The sequence below is a fragment of the Halictus rubicundus genome, chromosome 3 (assembly GCF_050948215.1).
Source record: "Halictus rubicundus isolate RS-2024b chromosome 3, iyHalRubi1_principal, whole genome shotgun sequence".
NCBI classification, from domain to species: Eukaryota; Metazoa; Arthropoda; class Insecta; order Hymenoptera; family Halictidae; genus Halictus; species Halictus rubicundus.
Genome location: NC_135151.1, coordinates 8,005,329 through 8,026,097, shown reverse-complemented (window position 1 = coordinate 8,026,097; position 20,769 = coordinate 8,005,329). Strand labels below are relative to the sequence as shown.

The following is a 20,769-nucleotide window of genomic DNA, read 5'->3' as shown; positions in this document are numbered from 1 at the left end:
CAATTGTTCTAATTTCTCAAAAAAATTCCAGTTGTATAGTCCACTATTGACAAAATTATGCGATTTTTAAGAGCGTACGAATACTTACGGGACTGACTGTATGTATGACCAGAGTGAGACCCGGTTTTCTCTCTCATGTCTACAGCGTATTTACAAAAAAATAGTACATACCGTCAATTAAACCACTAAATACAGTTCAAATTATATCGTGTTTAATGTAACTTTAATTAGAAAAATGCCACAAATAAGTTGACGAAAGTCCCATAAAAAAATAATGAAAAGCAAAAAAGTTTTGTAATTGGATTCGCAGTGGTTCACACCGATATACCCGACCCCGTATCGGATTACGTGGCATGCTTACACTTTACGCTGCTCGATGACTGAGGCAGTTCAAGCTTCTGGGCTCCGCGTGGGGTATGCCCCGCAGTGGAGGGAATATTCGTTTCTCTTAGATCGTACAGTTCCCGTTTTCATAGATCGAATATTTACTGTATCAAGATTTTCCAATAACGTGGTGTTTCACATTAGATAAATACGCATTTGATATTAGGAAAACTCTAATCACCCTAATGAAATAATTGTTTTCGAAAAATATATACTGCAAGTACTCCCGACAGTATAATGTATACAATGCAGTGTATATGACACCCGTGCTTGTTAAGGGTTATTGTGACAGTATCACGCTCAACGAGGTGAACCATCAGTTTTAATGGAAACGCGATATCCCGCGTCTCCACATCTTCGATTCAGTTCCAATTAGTGTCTACCTGGGTTGAGATCAACAATTCAATGCAATTATTCAAACCTATGCGGTGCGAGTCATATATCACGTTATAAATTCGTGTCTATGGATAGACGCAGCGAACGCCAGGGTAATTTTGCGAAACGCTAAAGAATTGTACGACTAAATGTATCAAACCAGACCAGCAAAGAATAGGAAATCAAGAAGTATTACTGAAAAGGAACATTTTTTCGTTAACTCTGAAATATCGAAAGGTCCAAGTTTTGAAAGTTATTAACCACAAAGATTTCTGAGAATAGAAAATATAGTTTCAACACCTAAGTCGTCACACATCGTTTTTACAAATTTTACTGTGAGCCTGAAGACTCTTACCTGAAAATTGACGGGCAAATACGGCAATTAAACATTTTTGTAATTTTGTCTTAAAAACTTGCAAATAAGCTGTGCATCACTTATTTTTTCAAGGATTTTTAACATTGACGTAGTTATCTTGAAAAAATTATACATCGAAAAGAACCTTACAAACAAATAAACACAATTACAAACGAAAAAGTGATAGGGGATAAAGGATCAAATTGACACGCAGGGATCAGTTTATTTCGAAAAGGGAGTATAATTGTCACCCTTTGACTTTTGCAGTAATCTGGTCAAATTGCGAAACCGATTCGACATGGAATCTATTCAGCCTCAGCCTTGGGCAATGACAGATCACGAATTCAATCGTCTCGTGCCAGCCACTGATTCAATTAACTTTGGACATGAATACAGAGTCTGTTCCTGGTTTGCTTCTCAATTTCGTGTATTGCAAGTTTAAACGTAACAGACGAAACACAAATACAGTTTTTAATTTTCTACTATATTAAATTATAATACGAAACAGTATTCTGATGAAAACAAATTTTATTGATAGCTTATTGTTAGCTCCGAAATTACCGCATTCAGCAATTAACTGTAAATGAAAATTTTACTCGGATAGTTAAAAGAGTTTTGATGAAATGTCCAATAATGAAGAATTTGGAAACGAGAATGTTACTATGTTTAAAAGGATGCATAAAATTCGGCGTTTAGAGTTTATCGTCCATCGCAGTGCGAGTACTCCAGCATGGGTTAGGTTAGCATACTCGTCAAACGAATATCTCGAAACAAGATCAATAGTCTACAACCCAGGAATTAAAAGCAACCATTTCTAAGGTGTAGAAAGAAATTGAATAACAATTGATAGAAAAACTATCAATTGATTAACAATTGATAGAAAAACTTGTAAACAGTATGAATACAAGAATTTTTCAACTAATTCATTGTATCAGCTACTCACTATTGCAAACAATTTTCATCATAAATAATTTACATATAAATGGTTTTTTATAACTGACTTACACTTTAATCCATCCTACAAATAACAACTTTCTTAAGTCTAATAATTCATTATATATATAAATATTGCAAAATCTCTGTACCATGAATTTATTTTTCATGTATGTTTACAAAAAACGATAGTTCTAACTCAGACAAAAATTTGTATATACACATATAATAAATTATCATTCCAATGAAGAAAATGATAAAATATTATACGTGTGTTATTTTCCTTGGGCAGTATTTTAAAAAATTCTCTATCTTAAACAGTAATGCCCATAACGTTAATTGGACTTTTTCTGGACACATCACGTATGCACGTTGCTGGTAGCGAAATCGTTAATATAATCCAATGAAGGCTGTCACGTCGCAAAACCCGAGAAAATGTTTTATTGCCCGCTTCCATGGACAGCTAATTTTGAGCAGCCGGTCATTAGATGTGGCAAGCGACCACCAGCAACGCGGCACTGTTAATTGCCGGTGCACTAAAATTGGGAAATTAGGCTAACCACGTGTAATATAGAACAATTGACTTTAAAATCTTGTTAAAATCATATGTAGATGTTTCTTTTCCAACGAACCACCAATGTTAAAACGTGACACAATAAATAAATATTTATATATTAATTTAGTTAATGTACATACGTAAAAGTTTATACGTCTTGATATTACGGCATAAAAAAGCAAAAAACTCAAAACCGGCGATCCGAAAATCAATAATTCAATATGAAAGATTTGGAAACATGGTATCGCCATCATGGATCCAACGAGACATTTCAAGAGATCCAAATGCTGACTCCCGGAGTTCAAATTTTATTGATGTCTACTGCCGTATGCAATTTCATGTGTGTGTTTATGTATGTCGCACAAAATTATCTTCGTTTCTAGTTAATCCGGAAGCCCGACTTTTATTTGAACATGAGACGATTTCATTTTCCATTAGTAGACTAAAGTTTATAGTCTACTAAACTTTACAATGTGTTCCACTTTCCTTTATGATTCTACTTAACCGAGTACAAAATTACCGCACAGAGGTATAGCTTAAATCCTCGTGTGTCTTCCCTTTGAAATTATACCATAACCTTAAACTTAACGCGAATAAGAACGGTATCATATAACCGAATGTTCAAACCGTAAATTAAAAACCATTCCAAAACCAAGAGAAAGACATGTTTATGTGCACACTTTTTGCCGCGGTGTCGCGTTCAGTGGCGGTTCTCCGGCGAAGCGGACTGCCGCAACGAAAGGGTTAAATTCAAATCTACTAAATTCTTAAATAAAGTCTATATATAATTAAGTTAATTTCTTTTTCAATCTCAAATGAATATAAATATGTAGAAGAACTTAGCGAGAACTAGTGAGCCTTAACGAATTTTTGTGAATTTATTTCAAACAATGTATGAAACTAATCTTTCCAAAATTACAAAATATTTAAATTAAAACAAAAGAACTTATAAAAAACTCGAAAGTCGAAAATATTTTTTTAATTTATAAGGTATATTACAGCTTGTATTAATTTTTACGTGAAGGAATAACAAATTAAAGAAATAATAGCACTTTAAAAAAGTTCACATTTGTACAAAGAATTTTGCAGTCCAAAGTGAATTAAATAAACAATATAATTCGTCTTAATTAATAATTCGAGGTTTCGATAATCTTACGCTAATCTGCTACCCATAAAAATTTATGAAACGTTCTTCTTCCACTAGCTGCTCCAGTGGAACCGCACCTCGTTTTTATCGGGCAGTGCATGCTTTTTTCGTACTCTTCGTACTGCAGCACTCCGCTTCAGCTACATTCACGAGTATTTTGTATTGCTGAGCAATGTCAATGGTAATTTGAGCATCACGCGTAATATAAAATTTGAACCTTCGTTACACATAATAAAATAAGAGGATTAAAATCGCCAACTCTAAACAGCCCTCGAAATCAAAAAGGATATTACGCCGCAATGCGACAATACACGCATAGTGGTCACGCTAGAAGAGACGTTCCATAAAAGCTAGTCGATTTCGACTGGAAAATTTTATAACATCCTTAGTCCCCAATCTTCATCAAACTGTTATACCGCAATGGAACAGTACTGGTCGTCAAGCACGCGAACGAGGTTTCCTCTTGAAAATAAATTTATTTGTTCATAGAATTCCGCTCCCAAGGTGACACTTAACCTTTCGCTCGCCGCCCTTAATCCCAATAGATTTGAAATTTTTTCCCTTTATTCTCCTCTTCACTTTTTTTCAATTCAAAAGAGAATTTCCGATTTTAATCATCAGTATTATTTTTCATCATATTTCAATACGAAATATAGCGAGTTCCTGGTAACGCGAATACATAACAATCATGTAAACATAAATTTGCTTTAATCATTTTTTAATGATATGGGGTTTTCTTTCGTATTTTGGAATTAAAAATTTATGATCCGAATGGGCAGGGTGACAATGATTAGGTATGAGCCTAGCGATGAATGTCCCTTTAAATTTCGATTGTCTCGAGACACGCACACGATTATGTTCCGTCTCATCGTCACGGTTAGGTGGACTGTAGTAGTAGACTTTTGTATATACGTATAACTCCACACAATCAAATTTTGTAAAAACTTTAGCAGCTTATATTTCAATAACTAATTGTTTGCGACATATGGTTCCTTTCAAACTTTTTTTCTCGATTTTTCTTCAATTTTCTTGGTTACAAACAATTTTGCGGAAAGTTTCTTTGACAAATGTCCACCGATCCGGACGAATGACCATTACTTTTTATACACCCTGTACACACTTTGATAATTTCGATCCGAAGACTCAATCTCGTCAACAATAATCAGTCGGCACTATATTGCTACACAGTACAGAGACCGACATGATAGGATTTTGGTTAGTAAGCAGTTAGAATCGACAACCAGAAACAATTAGGTTTCCGCTGCACTAATCCGTTGTCGGTTACAGCGACAGATTCAAACAATTAAGTTTAAACTCTAGCGAACCTTCAGAATCCAGATGCGGTTGCGACGAATCAGTCTTCGAGATTAGCATGAACAATCCGATGCCAAGATGAAACTTTCCAAGAGGGAACATTAATGTGATGTTAGTACCTTTTTTGTAGGTGGACGCGTAAAGGACATATGAAGGTCGACTTCATTTTTTTAAATGGAATGTCCCATTTTTTATACCATAGATCGATAGAGTATCAAAATCTGAGTATAAAAGCGTTGACCTTCATATGTCCTAAACCTAATGGTTAACGAGATATTACCCAAAGAAGAAAGACAATTATTTCGATAATATCTGGTTAACTATTAGATTTGGGACATATGGAGGTCAATACAGTTTTACTCAAAATTCGATAGTCTATCGATTAATGATAGGCTTTTACACCCTGTGTAGTGCGAAATAGGAATTCTATGATCTTCGAAAGTTTTCGTTTACATACTCTGAAAGCGAAATATTGATAACAGGAACTAATACTTCATTTCGAGTTAGTAGAATTTAATTGTGTTCGTATCTGTTAAAATTTTCAAAATCTTTACGAATGTGACACAATATTAGAAAGCAATATTTATGTAAGGAGACAGACTGGGTCATATGTCATACAACATTTGTTCTAGAACAGAGTTCATCTATAGTGAGAAATACGTCGCGCAAGAAAAATTGGGAATCGACTTTGTGTTGCTCTATGTTACCTGACGGAATATGAATCTTCGTATAATGTAATGGACGTTTACTACATATATGTCTGTACATATACGTATAAGCGAACTGTGGCAGCAACGGCAACGTTGCACTGCCACGTCTCATTCACCGAACTTCCAATACTATTCTTCCTTATCTTCTTCAGAATTTCGTGTGAGCAGTGAATCAATCAAATAATGTTCGCAGCTTTTTTTACGCCTTTTTAGATTTTTATTTCCTGTAACTATTTAAATAATATTTATGCATGTTCGACATTCTTTCAGAGCCCGTTTATAAAAATGTATCTATGAAAATGGCCATCATTTCGAACATTTATGAAATACAGGTATTTTATTCTGCTCTTATATTTCAAATTTTATACGTTTCCTCTGTCTGTGACCTTGAATGGCCTAGAGTAATTACAGTCACTGAATTTTTAGTGAAAGGGACTATTATTGTAGGTGTTTAAAGGCGGAGGTTTTAGAAAGTGGAGGTGACCTTGAGATCTCTAAAAAAAAATATCATAGAAACAAATATTTTTATAACATTGTGTGAGCCCCATTGAACAACATTGAACTTTAAAAACAACAAAGATATTTGAGGTGCAAACGTTAGGTGACTTACCGTGTATATTTATATGTACAATATAATATAATTTTAATTTGTTGAGTAATATACAATATGCCTACATTATGTTTATGAACACTGTTTACACGGCATTTAAATGTTCCGAGTTCAAGGAAAAATACAAAGAAAATTGTTACTGAAGAAAATTTTATTTTATCAATTACAGAATTGCAGAAATTGTTTGTCTCGCTGTCGTACGCGTAGCGGTGTCCGTCTACTTACAAATGCATGAGCTGTGGGTAACGTGTTTTGATTTTTCAAGTCTTCGAAAACGTGATTAATACGATTATGATAGGTGAATTACAAGTGAAATGGGCAATAAATGGCATATTTTAAAAAAGGGACAATTCGAAAATATATACCCAAAATTTTTAAAATACAAGAACTGTAAATAACCGTTTTTTCTTCAGAGAGTTCTTCTTTAATCTGTTATTCTGTTTTCAGGAATGTCAACCTGAGTTCCTACACGATCTCGTCCTAAAAATGAAGGCTTATATATTTACGCCTGGTGATTCGATATGTCGAAAGGGCGAAGTAGCCAGGGAAATGTTTATAATAGCGGATGGAATCTTAGAGGTGATTAGCGAGACTGGCAGAGTTCTGACCACCATGAAAGCTGGTGATTTTTTTGGAGAAATTGGTATACTCAATCTAGATGGATTAAATAAGTAAGTAACTTTAGCCATTCCTATTTTATTTAAAGGGCGTTTTGTACATAGTTGCGTGGATAGTTACTTGAAACTGTCTTCAAATAATTCTAAAAGATTAACAAGAATGTTTTTGAAGAGTTCAAACAACACACATGTGGATACTTATATTACAAATAATAAAAATCGAATATAAAAATGATTTACTCGCTAGACATGTTATTACGGAAACGATATTGACTATAATAACAGAACAGTGAAAACAACAGACGTGATAAGGGAGAACTGCATACATTCTTATTAAATTATCGAAACGCTTTTGTACTGTACATTTTCGATAAGTTATTGTTTTTATAAGAAAGTTAAGCTACAAATATTTATTATGTTTTACAACGTTTACGTATTTCAGAAATTTAATAAAAAATTTAACCTTCTCCATTCGTCAGAATAAAAAGTTTCATGTTGAACAAAAAAGTAGAAAATGTCACATCGAAAAAAAATGTGTAACTGCAGGTATCTTGCAGATATCCTGAGTTCGAGGTTTTAAAATAGTTTCGGAGTTCCAGAGTTCTCTGTTCCACACAGACATTTCACTGTTCTCACTTAAACCGGACACGCTGTATAAATATACAAGTTTGAAATATTTTTTCATTAAAACTCTCTATGGGCCGAATTTTTGTTATGGATGTAAAAACATTTATGTAACTTGTAAACAGCAAATACCATTCCCTTGATACAAATTAACAATGAATTCGCGATGTGGACAAAAATTGAATTTACTCGGATGTGTGAAAGAATAATTGATAATAGCAAGACAAGATACCTTTATTACACTTTTCCTACAAATACAATTAGATTAGAAAATATTGTTAAAGGGTGACCTTTCTGGTAAATTAGTATTCGCGAATCGTTATTTTATTTCTGTAGTGCTATTTCTATAAGAAGGCTTTGTCATTGTTAAGTTCTTACATTCCAGAACACAATTCTAACAATATTTGATGGTTATAGTTTGTATTCAAAATCTGGTATAGGATTAAATGGAAAATAAGCTCAATGACCAATGAATGAACATAAATTTCTAACAAATAAATAGAGTTGACGAATGACCGAACGAACCCAGTAAATGAAGAGCTCAGGGCAACAAACGATCAGCTCGATTTAGACATGACTGGCCACTTAGATTTTCGAATCGTTCGGAGCAACAGTCAGAGCGACTATAAACATTCGGGGCAACAAACGATCAGCTCAATTTAGACATGACTTGCCACTTAGAGTTTTTAATCGTTCGGGGCAACAAAAAGTCACAAACGTCTCATGACATGACCGTTTGTTGCACCGAACTATCGAAAAAATTTGTTCTTTTACAGTCACGTCGAAATCGAGCTGACCGTTTGCTGACCTGAGCTCTTCAAATGATAATTATTCAAAAAAACTTATCATAGGACCATTGAATCACCTCAATATACAAATTGGAAACCTCACGGCAACAATACTTACTTTGTATACATGAACTGTTGGCCGAACAACTGTTAAATAAACTAATATAGTGACGAATAGTTTATAAAAAACATTAGGTCTCTTTAGCGAGACATCTGTGAACTTACAATACAATTGCTGCATAAATCTCAGCATGAAAAGGGTGTCAGAAATGTTTTTTTTTTTCGAGTAATACGAATTGTGTTCATAATAATTCAGTTGTGACAAATAGTTCATTCACTGGGCAGAGGATTAATAATAATTCAGGAGATATTCGAGTGGTTCGCTTCAAGTAATAGAAATAATAATCTCAGAAATTAAATTGTAATTTCAGACGCACAGCCGATGTTCGATCGGTGGGGTACTCGGAGTTGTTCAGTCTGTCGCGCGAAGACGTGCTGGCGGCAATGAAGGATTACCCTGAAGCGCAAGAGATTTTACAGAACCTCGGCAGGAAACGGCTAATGGAGGCGCAGAGAGTAGCGAGAGCGAGTCGACAGCCAACGTCACCAGGTCACGATTCCTCGGACAACAGCACGGGGAAAAGGATCGTCGACAAATTGAAGAGCGACGTGAAGGGTCTGAAAAATGCCTTAAGGAAGAGCCGAAGGAACACTAGACCCGAAGAGAGCCTCGAGCTTCAACCGCTGACGCCAAAAGTACCAACACTTAAGAGGCAACAAAAGATCGACGACTATCAAGAAGTGTCCGGTTCGATCGTACAGGAACCACCACCTGTGTCGCCACTTGGAGCTGGCCTCCCTCTGATCGCGAGGCTGAGATTACTCAAGGAGAAGGAGGAACGCGAGGAACGTCGAAATCTGATGGAGACTCAGACGCAGGGGGTCGAACAGCAACACCCGCCGATGGTGGAGGCACAGAACCCGACTAATCCGAATTTACCACTCCTTCAGAGAATATTGCTATTGAAGGCGAAGAACGAGCCTGAACCGCAACCCGACAAAGAAGCGCCGACGAAGGAGCCGCTGCTTCCGAAAAGCGTCATACCAGAGGAACCACAGGAGCAGTCGCCTAAACCCGTCGCGAAGCAGCCGCAGAAACAGCCTCAGAAACAGCCGCAGAAACAGCCACATAAACAGCCGCAGAAACAGTTATCGACACAAGGATCTCTCGATCAGACGACAAAATCCACGGCAGTCTTGGACGAGGAGAAAGCGAACGGTTCGAACGCAAAGAAGACGTGGGCCATGCTCAAAGACGCATCATTAACGAACAAAGAAATTTCCCCGCAAAGAAGCCCTCCGTTCAAGAGAATGCAGATAAGACAAAGTCTGGTGCACCTCAGGCATCAAACCAAGATGTATGCGTCCGTCGATGATCTCTCGCCGGAATACTGCGGACTGCCGTTCGTCAAGAAGCTAAAGATACTTAACGAAAGGCAGAAATTGGCCGAACTAGAGAAAGCCGTTAGAAGTTCCAGCCTCGATTGCGGCGAAAATGCTGAGATCGAATTTGACGGTAACTTAACAAGAAGCCATTCGGAGGCTTGCGCCATCGAGTACGCGAGGAAATTGAAGAAACTGAATCAGGTACGTGCACGGTAGTTTTTCTAAGTTCTCAGCCTGTTAGATGATCGTGAAAATAAAAGTAGACCCTGTTTGACGACAACACTGAACTGTTCGTGACACGAGACCACTTTTCCCAGAAAGATTGCTCGCCTATTATGTAGAACATTAATCTTTAAAACTATCGTGGAAAATATCAGGAATACTCACCTAGTTGAGGTGACGACTCACTATATAATAGCACATCAACCTGTTTACGTTATAATAACATAAAGTATTTATTCTACCATGTGAAGGCAAAAACTACTCGCAAACATATTTTACAGAAATTAATTTGAAACTGACATCCTGTAGAAGTATGAAAATATTTTATACTTAATTTAAAGCCCTGTTTCTGGCGCTGGATAAGCAATATGGGTAATTATTTACAATAATGTTGCTTTGTTCTTTCGTATTTAAGGTGAATGATTGGCAATGAAGCTATTCCAATTTTTAGATATTCGAAAGACCAAAGCCAAACCTAACCAAGATTCTTTTCAAATAGGTATGTATATCTAAATCTCCGTGGTCTCTGGCAACTCAAAAAAAAAATTAAAATTCTTAAACTAACTGAAGTTTGTATAGTCATTTTAAACGAATTTTGTTTAGGTCTGGGTTAGGTTTAGGAGGGGGGGGGGGTGAAATTTAGTCATTAGTAAAAGGTAGTTTGCTATAGTTATCCCAACAGTTTTCCGGAAATATCTTGCAAACCAAGGTCGTTCAGCGGTAACATGTATACAAAAATGTTGTTCAGTATAATAACTTTAGTAAATAATTACCGCTATGTAGGTATTATAAAATAAATAGAATCTGTTTACTTTAAAACCACTGCAGTCGTCACTTTTTTATTTAATGTAGATACTCTACATACTTTTTGGACGGGGCAGCTCATTCGTTTTTTGTTATTCGAATAGTTGTTATTGAATGGATACAAATCTGTGAACAATTATTCTCTGCACATTGGACTCTCAAGTTCTCAAAATAACTTTTCATCATTTTTTTTTTGTGATAAAATTATATGTTGAAAAATGTTGACTTTTTGTAAATACTTACAGAATTACTGTACTCCTGAAATTCTTTTATATTTTTACTTAAAAACATATATCCGTTTGTAATTGAAACCGATTCCGAAGTTTAAGATAGAAAAAACACAATTTATGGACAATTATTGCTTTTATATAGGAAGCAAGTTTTTTTAACCATAATTGAAAAGAAGATTATCTTTATAATTTGTAAGACATTCGCGTTTTCAAAACAGTTCTACACTCTTCAAGCAAGAACTCCGATATAATGCTATGCTCATATTTGAAATGAAATTAACAATTGACGTTGAAATACAAATTCATCAATCACACATAATTCACAATAACAACTTGTAAACATCTGACTAACCTCGGCTGCGCTTTTCACCGATGTAGCCGATGCTAAACGAGGAAGTTCGGTCATTCGAAACGTAGATACTGTTTCCGCATGAAATACGCGCAACCCAGATATAAATCTAATGAGGAATTTGTCGGTAATGGATACCGAAATAAAACTGTCCTCCATGGAAATGTAAAATTTAGTTTTAATGCCACATAATTCCTTTAAATCTGATGATAAATACCATTTAATAAATTGTGTTATGGTGCTTTAGATTGGATCCATGCAACAAATTTGTATAATTTATTCAATGTCATTAAACTCAGCTTTTTATTATACATGATTTCACAACGAAATCAAAAGATTTATATCCTTATTCTGACGCATTTTAATTCGTTGTTGTATTGTTTACCATTATTAATATAGAAAAATTTGAAAAATTCAGGATACACAAGGATTACAAAAACACGTTTCCGCTATTGTCGTTCATAAACTGTGATTTTTGAGTTTTCGTGAAAATGAGTTAATACTTAATAACAAACCTTACAAAAAATGTATTTTCGATATACTTTTTCAATAAGTAAATTCTTCAGAAAAGAATATGGTCGATAACAGATAGGATATACATACTGTATCATTATCTGTTTACTACTACCAGAAACGGTAAACGGTGAACGAGAATAAGCTTTAAAATGAATTTTGGTTAGGTCTGGGTTGGGTCTCCCTTAAAGTTCTGTGAGAGGAGTTGCGGGGAGAGGGGTGGAGCGCCTCCTCCGACCTAAAAGACGAATAAAAGACTAACAGTTCTTTGCGAATATCTAAAAAAAAACTTAGGCCGAGCGAAAAGTTGTTCAGAATAGTGATCTGGACAATATATTTCAAGATCACCGAAATCGGTGAGGAATCGCTAAAGTATATAATTACCGTTGTTTCTTTAGCATCGGCGATCATCGCCAACGGATCCATTGTCGCCAGAGAACGAGACGTTGGAGAGGCGAAATTTGAAGAGCATACTGAAAAAACTATCCGCTGGCAGTAGAACAGGTAGCTCTGATACTTCAGCAACGAGTACACCGGATCGCGAGGCGGCCACTGCCGAATTGAGGAAATTAATGAGAGCACAGACCATTGAGGGCTACGCTGCGAGGCATTCAAAACTCTCGAAGAGTGTGACATTTAACAAGTATACGCTGCAAAGTCCACCGTCCGAGCAGATTCCAGGGAATTATCCACATGGATCTCAGTTGCCGGATACCCAAGGACAGGCCTCACTGCCACCGCCCAATAAACTCAGTTTCCGTCCTTCGGGCAGTGGAGGTGTCCTGCAAGTGGTATCTCGACCACGAGAAGAGGAATACATTGGGGAGCTGGTGTCTGGTATCAGAGAAGTCATTAAGGGTCGTCTGGTAAGTCTTTTTTCCCCTTTTCGGAGCTGTTTTTCACAGCTTGTGACTCTAACACACCATTCTGTTTATGAATTTATAATCAGGCTTGGGCATTATCGAAATAAATTTAAGATAGTATATTATCTTATTCGACTACATGCCAATTTAAAATAATCATATGCTAGCTTGTTTCAACAGCCAAATCATTTTTATATAAAAAATTTGATGATGTAAAAAAATTAGTATCAAAATACATATGATCAGCAGATCATGATTGGTATAATAAACTTAAGCGCGGTGGTGAAAATGATGGTGATGAACAAGATGTTATGTGAATCAAGTTTATTTTTTTTTTGTTATAATATAATATTTTTTTTCTATAATTACTATATTACATTTTGCAATAAAATGTATTCAATAATATTACTACTAAATACGTATCGTCGGTACGTTAAGATATATGACGAAAACTGAATCGTGGCTGTGAAGATGATAGTAATGAATATAACTTCTTGTAAAAACATTTCTAGTTATTCAATTATGTTAAATAAAATATAAAATTCTGTTCAATAAAATATATATATATCGTTAGTTGTTTTCTAATGTTTTTACTCAATAAATGAAAAGTTCAAATAGTTAACCGTTTGTTGCTCCGCACGTATTTATAGGAATATCGATTTTTTGGGAAAATTTCATCTCGTCCGGGGCAACAAACAGTTAAAAACGTCTCATGATATGACCATTTGTTGCACAGAACTATCGAAGAAATTTGTTCTTTTACAGTCACGTCGAAATCGAGCTGACCGTTTGTTGTCCTGAGCTCTTCAATTGAAGAAGCATTGTCCGAAATTGATCAATTGACTAGTTTCTATGTATTGTGTACGCCAGTTTTGAAAATGTGACTTCGCGAAAAATGAGTTTAAAGTGTGTCACAGATATAACGAGAACCGTTCGAACGTCTCTCACTAAACAAACTGTAAAACCTTGATTTTGTATAATTAAGCTTTTAGACTTTGGGAACATATTTTTAAGAGTTGTTGATACCTTCGAAGTATGTAAAAAAAATCTTCGATTCTTTGAACCTGTTACATTAAAATCCTACAAGGCATACAATCAAAGTATAAATTTTCTTCCCTTTTCTGAGAAATTATTACAGACAAAAAAGTTCTAATTCTTGTAACCATGAAGATAATCGTACGGCTAGCGGTTAATTGCAAGTATACCAAACAGAGTATAAGCCATAAGCTGCAATGGAGAGCAACGGAAGTTCTACAAAGTAACAAAACTAAAAAAATGTTTAAATATCCAAATTGTAATCACAAAAATGTAGTATTAAACTTACTTTTTTCCAGCCAGTTCCTTTGCCTATTTCATTGTTTTAAATAAACTACCGTAAATATTGATAAAGAAATTGATTGTTGCTTTCAAATCAAACTTCAGCTTGCAAAAAATTGTGATAGTTATCGTATACATTACTATTTAAACATTCTTTTTTATACCACTGTACAGCATGTCAAGAAACATTGCTAAGTAATTTGTACTTATATCTATACATATGTACAGGGACTCGAGGAATGATGTGTGAAAATCGTTACAGCGTGATTCTACACCTTAGGATCGGCGAAGATCTGTTAAAAAAGTTTGGTACAAAATTGACCTTGACCGACTTTTCCAAGGTCAAATTGTTATGATTGTATCGTGTTCTACTCATCCAAAGGAACAAACTCCTCAAAGGAACAATGGGTCGAAAATAAACCGTTCGTAAAAGAGACGTTCGTGGAGGAAGCAGGCAGATAGGGGGACCCTACCGTGCCCACCACTGGTCTACAGGGTGTCGAAAATGGTATAAAAGTGGAGGTGGTGATTCTACATGAAAAAATATAGAACAGATTTTTTTCATTTGTCTCCTTTGCGAAAAATTTGAATTTGAAAATTTGGCGAACATACGTGCTATTGAATAGGAATTGTCTGACGCGTCTGTTCATGATGTGTTAATTTTACTTCTTAAAAACGCTAGGCAGGCGAACTTGACGGATTTTTAAAGTCAATTCTCTTCAAAAAGGATACGTGAAATGAAGAAAATGTATTCTGTATTTTCAACTTATTTTTTCATGTAGTATCATCCCCTCCGCGTTTATATCATTTTGGGACACCCTGTAAACAGAATGGAATAATTCTTTCAAGACTTTCGTTCTTTGCGATGAGTACTATCAGATGCAATAAAAAAATGTTTGACATTGAAAAAGTCGGTCAAAGTCAATTTTGTACCAATCTTTTTTAACAGATCTCCGCCGATCCTAAGGTGTAGAATCACGCTTTAACGGCTTTTACATATAATATCTTGAGTCCCTGTACATATGTATGCATATGAGTACAAATTACTTAGAAATATTTTGCTCGAACAAATGTTTGTTCGAGAAGGACTTATTTCTTCGTATGAAATGTTAATCTATTTCCACAAACGAAATTTCAGGAGGACATACAAACGAAATTCGGGCAGCAGTTCACATCATTGGAGCTGGAAATTCGGAAACGGGACGAAATAATATCTCAACTGCAGGCTCGGATACAAGAGTTGGAGCAAAGAGAGTCGCGAAATGCGGACGAGTCGCTTGGGGACAGCACGGAACATGACGCCTCACTCGAAGAGGATTTAGACGACGACCGCGAGGATCATCCTTTCATGAGGGATGGTTCGGTGGACACAGTTCTCACTGCTCGTTCGCATTACACGCGTCCCTCTCTGTCCACGGAATCCACCTCCCAAAATAGAAGATCCTGGGAGGAGCATTCCGAAGAGGAAACTTTAGAGCTGCAAGAGCTGCCCAGTTCAATTGTTCCGCAGAGCTTGTGGAAGGGCGAGGTGGTGATCGATTTGGAATCGAACAGTGATAGCAGCAGGTCGGAGGACGAGTGCGACGACAGAGCTGATAGAAGCGACAGCGGGAACGATGAGGACGACGACGACGAGTCGCACGAGGGGGGAAACAATAATTGGGAGGTGACGATGCTCGCTCGGGAACTCGAAGCGAGACGAAGAAGTAGCGAAAGTCCGGGTTCCTAGCGCATTAACGAGATTCTAGGCGTACTATGTTACCTCACAAATACGTTACATCCTAAGGGCTGGTGTAATGGCTCGGCCACCGCCGGTACAGCAAGTTTTTGCGATCAAGATTGCCCTTACTTACAATTAGACTTTGATAGTTTGACCAGTTGTAGCGAGACTATGATGTAATCTTAACTCTAGTCGAAAAGTCGAGTCGATCGTTCCATTTATATCGTCCTGGCCATCTATATCGACTATAAGTTTTACGCCTGTAAGATCCTTAACGTATGTATGTATATGTAATTTACATTTTCTTCACACCCTCTCTGCGTGTGTTAGTCGAATGGTTTTTCTTAAGAATCTTGCCTGGCGAACCTTTGACTGCCGACAATGCACTTGTTTCAAGCATCTTCATTTGTTCGTTGTCTTTTATAAAGATTTCATACCCATTTCCTGTTTCTTTACTTTTTTTTATCTTTTCATCGACATTCGTACCAGTTTCGTTTTTACATCTACAGTGAGAATGACATTTTTTTCTAAGTAGTATCAGTTTCATTTTCTTACTTAAAGGGACTTGTATAATTTTGTGAAATTAAAATAGAATGCATACACGTACTGGTAATATATTTAGCAAGTAACGACATGATTTTTTTCATATTTTTAAGGTTATAGTGATTTAAACTTACATATATTTAGATACTCATATCTATTATAAAGACTTCAATAAAACTACTGAATTACAAATGCTTTCAGATATCGTTAATGATGAACGAAAATACAAAATATTTCTGAATATTACACGACCTTTATCAGTAAAATTACATAATTTATTGAGTTATATTGAAAAAATTAATGACATGCTGCTGAGTTGCCGTTTCTCTCTTGCAGTGTATCAATAATTTTGTATTGAGCATCACTTTAAAGGACCGAATTTGAAATAGATCACAGCTGCCGCAAATCAGTTCGATGAAATTGAAAAGTCTCCGATAATCTCGCGACTGTGCACTAGAGCAAACCTTAACTATACCTGGTCGATGATCAGTTTTCAAATTTTTGCGGAACACTTTTTAGAATTGTGTTATTGGATAAAAAAATAATCTGTACCCAAAGTTAAAATTTTAATTGTATATTTTTGTAATCCGTTTTTCTCGATTGTATTGTACTATGTAAGTATGTATGTCATTACTGTACGTTTTTATTACATTTGTCATAGTACAATTGGCCAATTAACTTCCTATGCTCCTTAAGAATATACATAGATACAAAATGGAAGATCATTTTGAAAAAAATATTATGGATTTAAAATCTGAAAAATTAACTTTCGTTGAAAGAAATTTTTTTAGAATTATATTCACTTTATTGAACAGTGCAACTTTCCTTTGGAAAATTCTTTCTTATATTCATAGATAATAATGATATTTCCATGTACCACATACGCACGATGACAAATTAAATGAAGAATTATAAATGACAAATTAAAGGGTATATAAAACTGTATAGTAATGATTGGACTGCGGATATGTATGCAAAATGACAATGTTGTGCATCGATTGTAAGAAACAGAAGCCAAGTAAAAAATTCTTTCTCTAATAATTTTATGAAGTAGAAAATAGTACATTGGTCTCTCGAAACACTCTTCATCTGTTCACTATTTCAAATTGTACCTACCCATTTTTGTCATAAATGCATAAAATCCACAGTCTAGTAATGATACATGTTGGAATCGAGAAAAACAAGTTGCAAACATATAAACTCTTTTCAAATTCGATTTGATGCGTCTTCCAAGTGTCCCATTCATGGGCGTAGCCAGGAATTTGCCTAAGGGGAGGCCGAATTAGAGCCGACAACTTAGTCAGACACTTAGAATGCCACCAGTCCTTGGCCGCTCACCCTGGCTACGCCCATATTTTTTCCATACAATGGGGGGGGGGGATGCCGCATGCCCCCTCTGTCTACGCCTATGGTCCCATCTATGTCAAATTTTGCACAGATTATTTTTTCATCCATTGACACAATCCTACGGAATGTCAAAAAGAAATGTAGTGATCAAAAAATACGATCTACCCTACCGTACAGTGTCTCATGCCCCTGATATATCTGAAAACAGTGCGATTTCTTATTCAGAAATAAGGTAGTATAGAATTTATTAACAACTGGCGGTCTATAAGATAATTAATTTCCGTATCTCTCTTTATGAATATTCGATGACTTATGCCTCTTATGCAGACTATACATAAATTGCGTCTACAATGACGTTTGTTTGCGAACAACTTGACTATTGGTCACTAAATTTTTAATGCTCGCGTGAAATGTAGCAAACATCGTACAATTTTATTCCAGAAAGAAATACATAAACATGTGACTGTAAAATCAGTACAAAGCTGGAAAACAACGTGAAAATCATCTTCTAATTAATGCAAGTGAAATTGAAAAATTTAATGTCTACAGTAAAAAAAAAATACAGATTCAACAGAATTTAGAGCGGCCCAATACAGGAGAAAAGTTCATCAAAATGATTTTTCTTAATGTTACTCTGTTTAACAAAACGAAGTGGATCACTGGACTACTCATAAATGTTATTAATGGAATATAAATTGTCGTTAATGCCATATCTCCTTAATGCCATCTCAAAAATATACACTACTCTGATACTGATATAAAGTTTCATTTGAAAATTATTATGTTTGATAATTATGTATAAAGTTATTTCAGAGATCACCAAATTCTATCGATTCAAATTGTCCTTCTAACAGTTGACTATTAGATACGAACTATGTAATAAATATTTGTCGCTTAAGTCTTTTAAAAAAAGTAATATATATACATAGACTAAAAATAATGCAAATTATTAAACAATGACACAGGATGCCACAATATACATATAATTTGAAGATCAAGTTTATTTTCATATTTCGACTGTAATATTTTTTGATCACTTACTTACTTATTTTCGTTGTGTTTCTTTCACTTAAGTAAAATATATATTATTTTTTTATAAGAATGTTTTTTTAAGAATGTAGCATACAAAGCGACTACTACATTTCATTTCAAATATGTCTGTGTAAAAAATTGTCTGTTAAATGTTTATTCACTGATCGAGCAATCTTAAAATTCAAAAATTCCAATACTCGCATTTTATACTTTGAAGGATGTTACAATCGAGGAAAAGAAGCTAGTAGATTTTTACAAATGGTTTACGTTGGAAATGCTATATGATTTAAAGTACAAGATACGTTTCATAGACTTCTACAAGGTTGAGTAAGTCAACGTATTGTTAAAATGTTTTCTTAAACGGTAAACCTTGTGCAAAATATTTCCATATCTGACTTACTTCTGAATGGTAAATCAGACATTTTTCCGTTATATTATAGATTATGAGACACCTTATAAGAATAATATTACCTCACAAGATATTGCCTGTATAAAATAAATTACAAATATTTTTCACCAAATATATTGTTCCAATCACATTACTTGATAAAAATACGTTCTTTACCCTAGAAACTAAACAAACATTTCAGACATTATGCCTGTTCCTTGCTCTGGTATATTGAATCTGAGTCTAACATCAGATTTTCTCTATCGCATCAAGTTTTCAAGAGATAAAGATTTCAAGTGTCATGAAATCAAGTTTGGAGCAACATATCATACACTTTAGAATAATCTATCGTATTCATAAATTAAACAATTAATAGATACATTGAGTTACTAATATTATTAAATTGTTCATATTTACAAAATTCTGCTAATATTTCATGTTATAACATATACGTTATAACCAATAAAAATGTCCTATCACGTTCTCTATGTTTGTCCACTATATTGTTTCTCAAACTAAAACATATTTCATACTTTTGTCTGATAATGAAACTGCTCCATTGTTGCTTGTTGTAATGAAATTAATTTATAGACGATTTCTATTATAACAGGGGATTTCAGAAAATGTTGTAATTAAGATAAAAGGTTTGCATTCAATTTGATTTTAAATTATTTATATGTGACAGTGATGAGAACTGTTGCTTGACTGAAACAAACATTTTAATTACTTTGACAAAAAAATAAATGTTGCCCACTCCAAAAAAAAAAAAAATCGTCAATCGAAAACGAAATTTGATTAACTGGATGTGATAAATAAATTCTGATTTTAAGTCTAGATTCGGTATATTAAAGTGTAGCATATATATATATATATATGTGTGTGTGTATATATTGTTTGAGTAAGAATGTTTTGGCGACTAATAATATTATTCTTCCGTGACATTATAAATCATTAGTTGAAACTTATAAAGTATTATTTATAGTTTCTAATGTTTTAGTAATGTTTTAACCAGTCAGCTGTGTTTGACGACTATATCCGTCATGAAGAAATGGCAGTATTTTATGTCATGACGACTATATCCGTCATCGCTTGATTCTCGCGACATACATAGGTGTGCGCTCTGAAAAGAGGTTGCCACAGCTGACTGCTTAAATGTGTAATGTCTCGAAACACGGTTAAAGATAATCAAAGTGGAGATTTTTCCATAAAATAATTTTCTCAAGATCACAAAATTTTTGAAGCAAGAAAAGAATAAAAGTGTAACTCCGTTACAGTTAAGAGATTCGCCTTCGCACTTTATATTGCAAAGCATTATGAAAAGTACATTTGCTCCTCTTTCATACTTGCTATTACTGACTTCTTAAGTTCCAGCTCAACTTCTCCTGTCCACGCGCAAACAGTACATTATAATTTTAATTAGAAAAAGATTATTAATTTATTTTATCATCTAATAAGCACAATATGTGGCTAAGTATAGTTATCCTCTTAATTAGATAAACATTACTTATTTTATTGCAGTTTTATTCAGTTCATTTATAACACTATTTTTCAAGTTTAACATCCAATAGAATTGATTATCGTC

General features: G+C 34.7%; 1 protein-coding gene across 2 annotated transcripts in view; it reads left to right on the top strand.

Annotated features, from left to right (window-relative positions):
- Positions 1–18,791, top strand: part of LOC143352568 (uncharacterized) — a 176,316-nt gene extending 157,525 nt beyond the window's left edge. For both annotated transcript variants that reach the window (XM_076785172.1, XM_076785171.1), the window contains 4 exons: positions 6,832–7,055; positions 8,845–10,060; positions 12,376–12,843; positions 15,296–18,791. In XM_076785172.1, the coding sequence (XP_076641287.1) occupies positions 6,832–7,055; positions 8,845–10,060; positions 12,376–12,843; positions 15,296–15,886 (2,499 nt within the window). In that variant the 3' untranslated portion in view covers positions 15,887–18,791. The remainder of the gene's footprint in view (positions 1–6,831; positions 7,056–8,844; positions 10,061–12,375; positions 12,844–15,295) is intronic.
- The last annotated feature ends 1,978 nt before the right edge of the window (positions 18,792–20,769 follow it).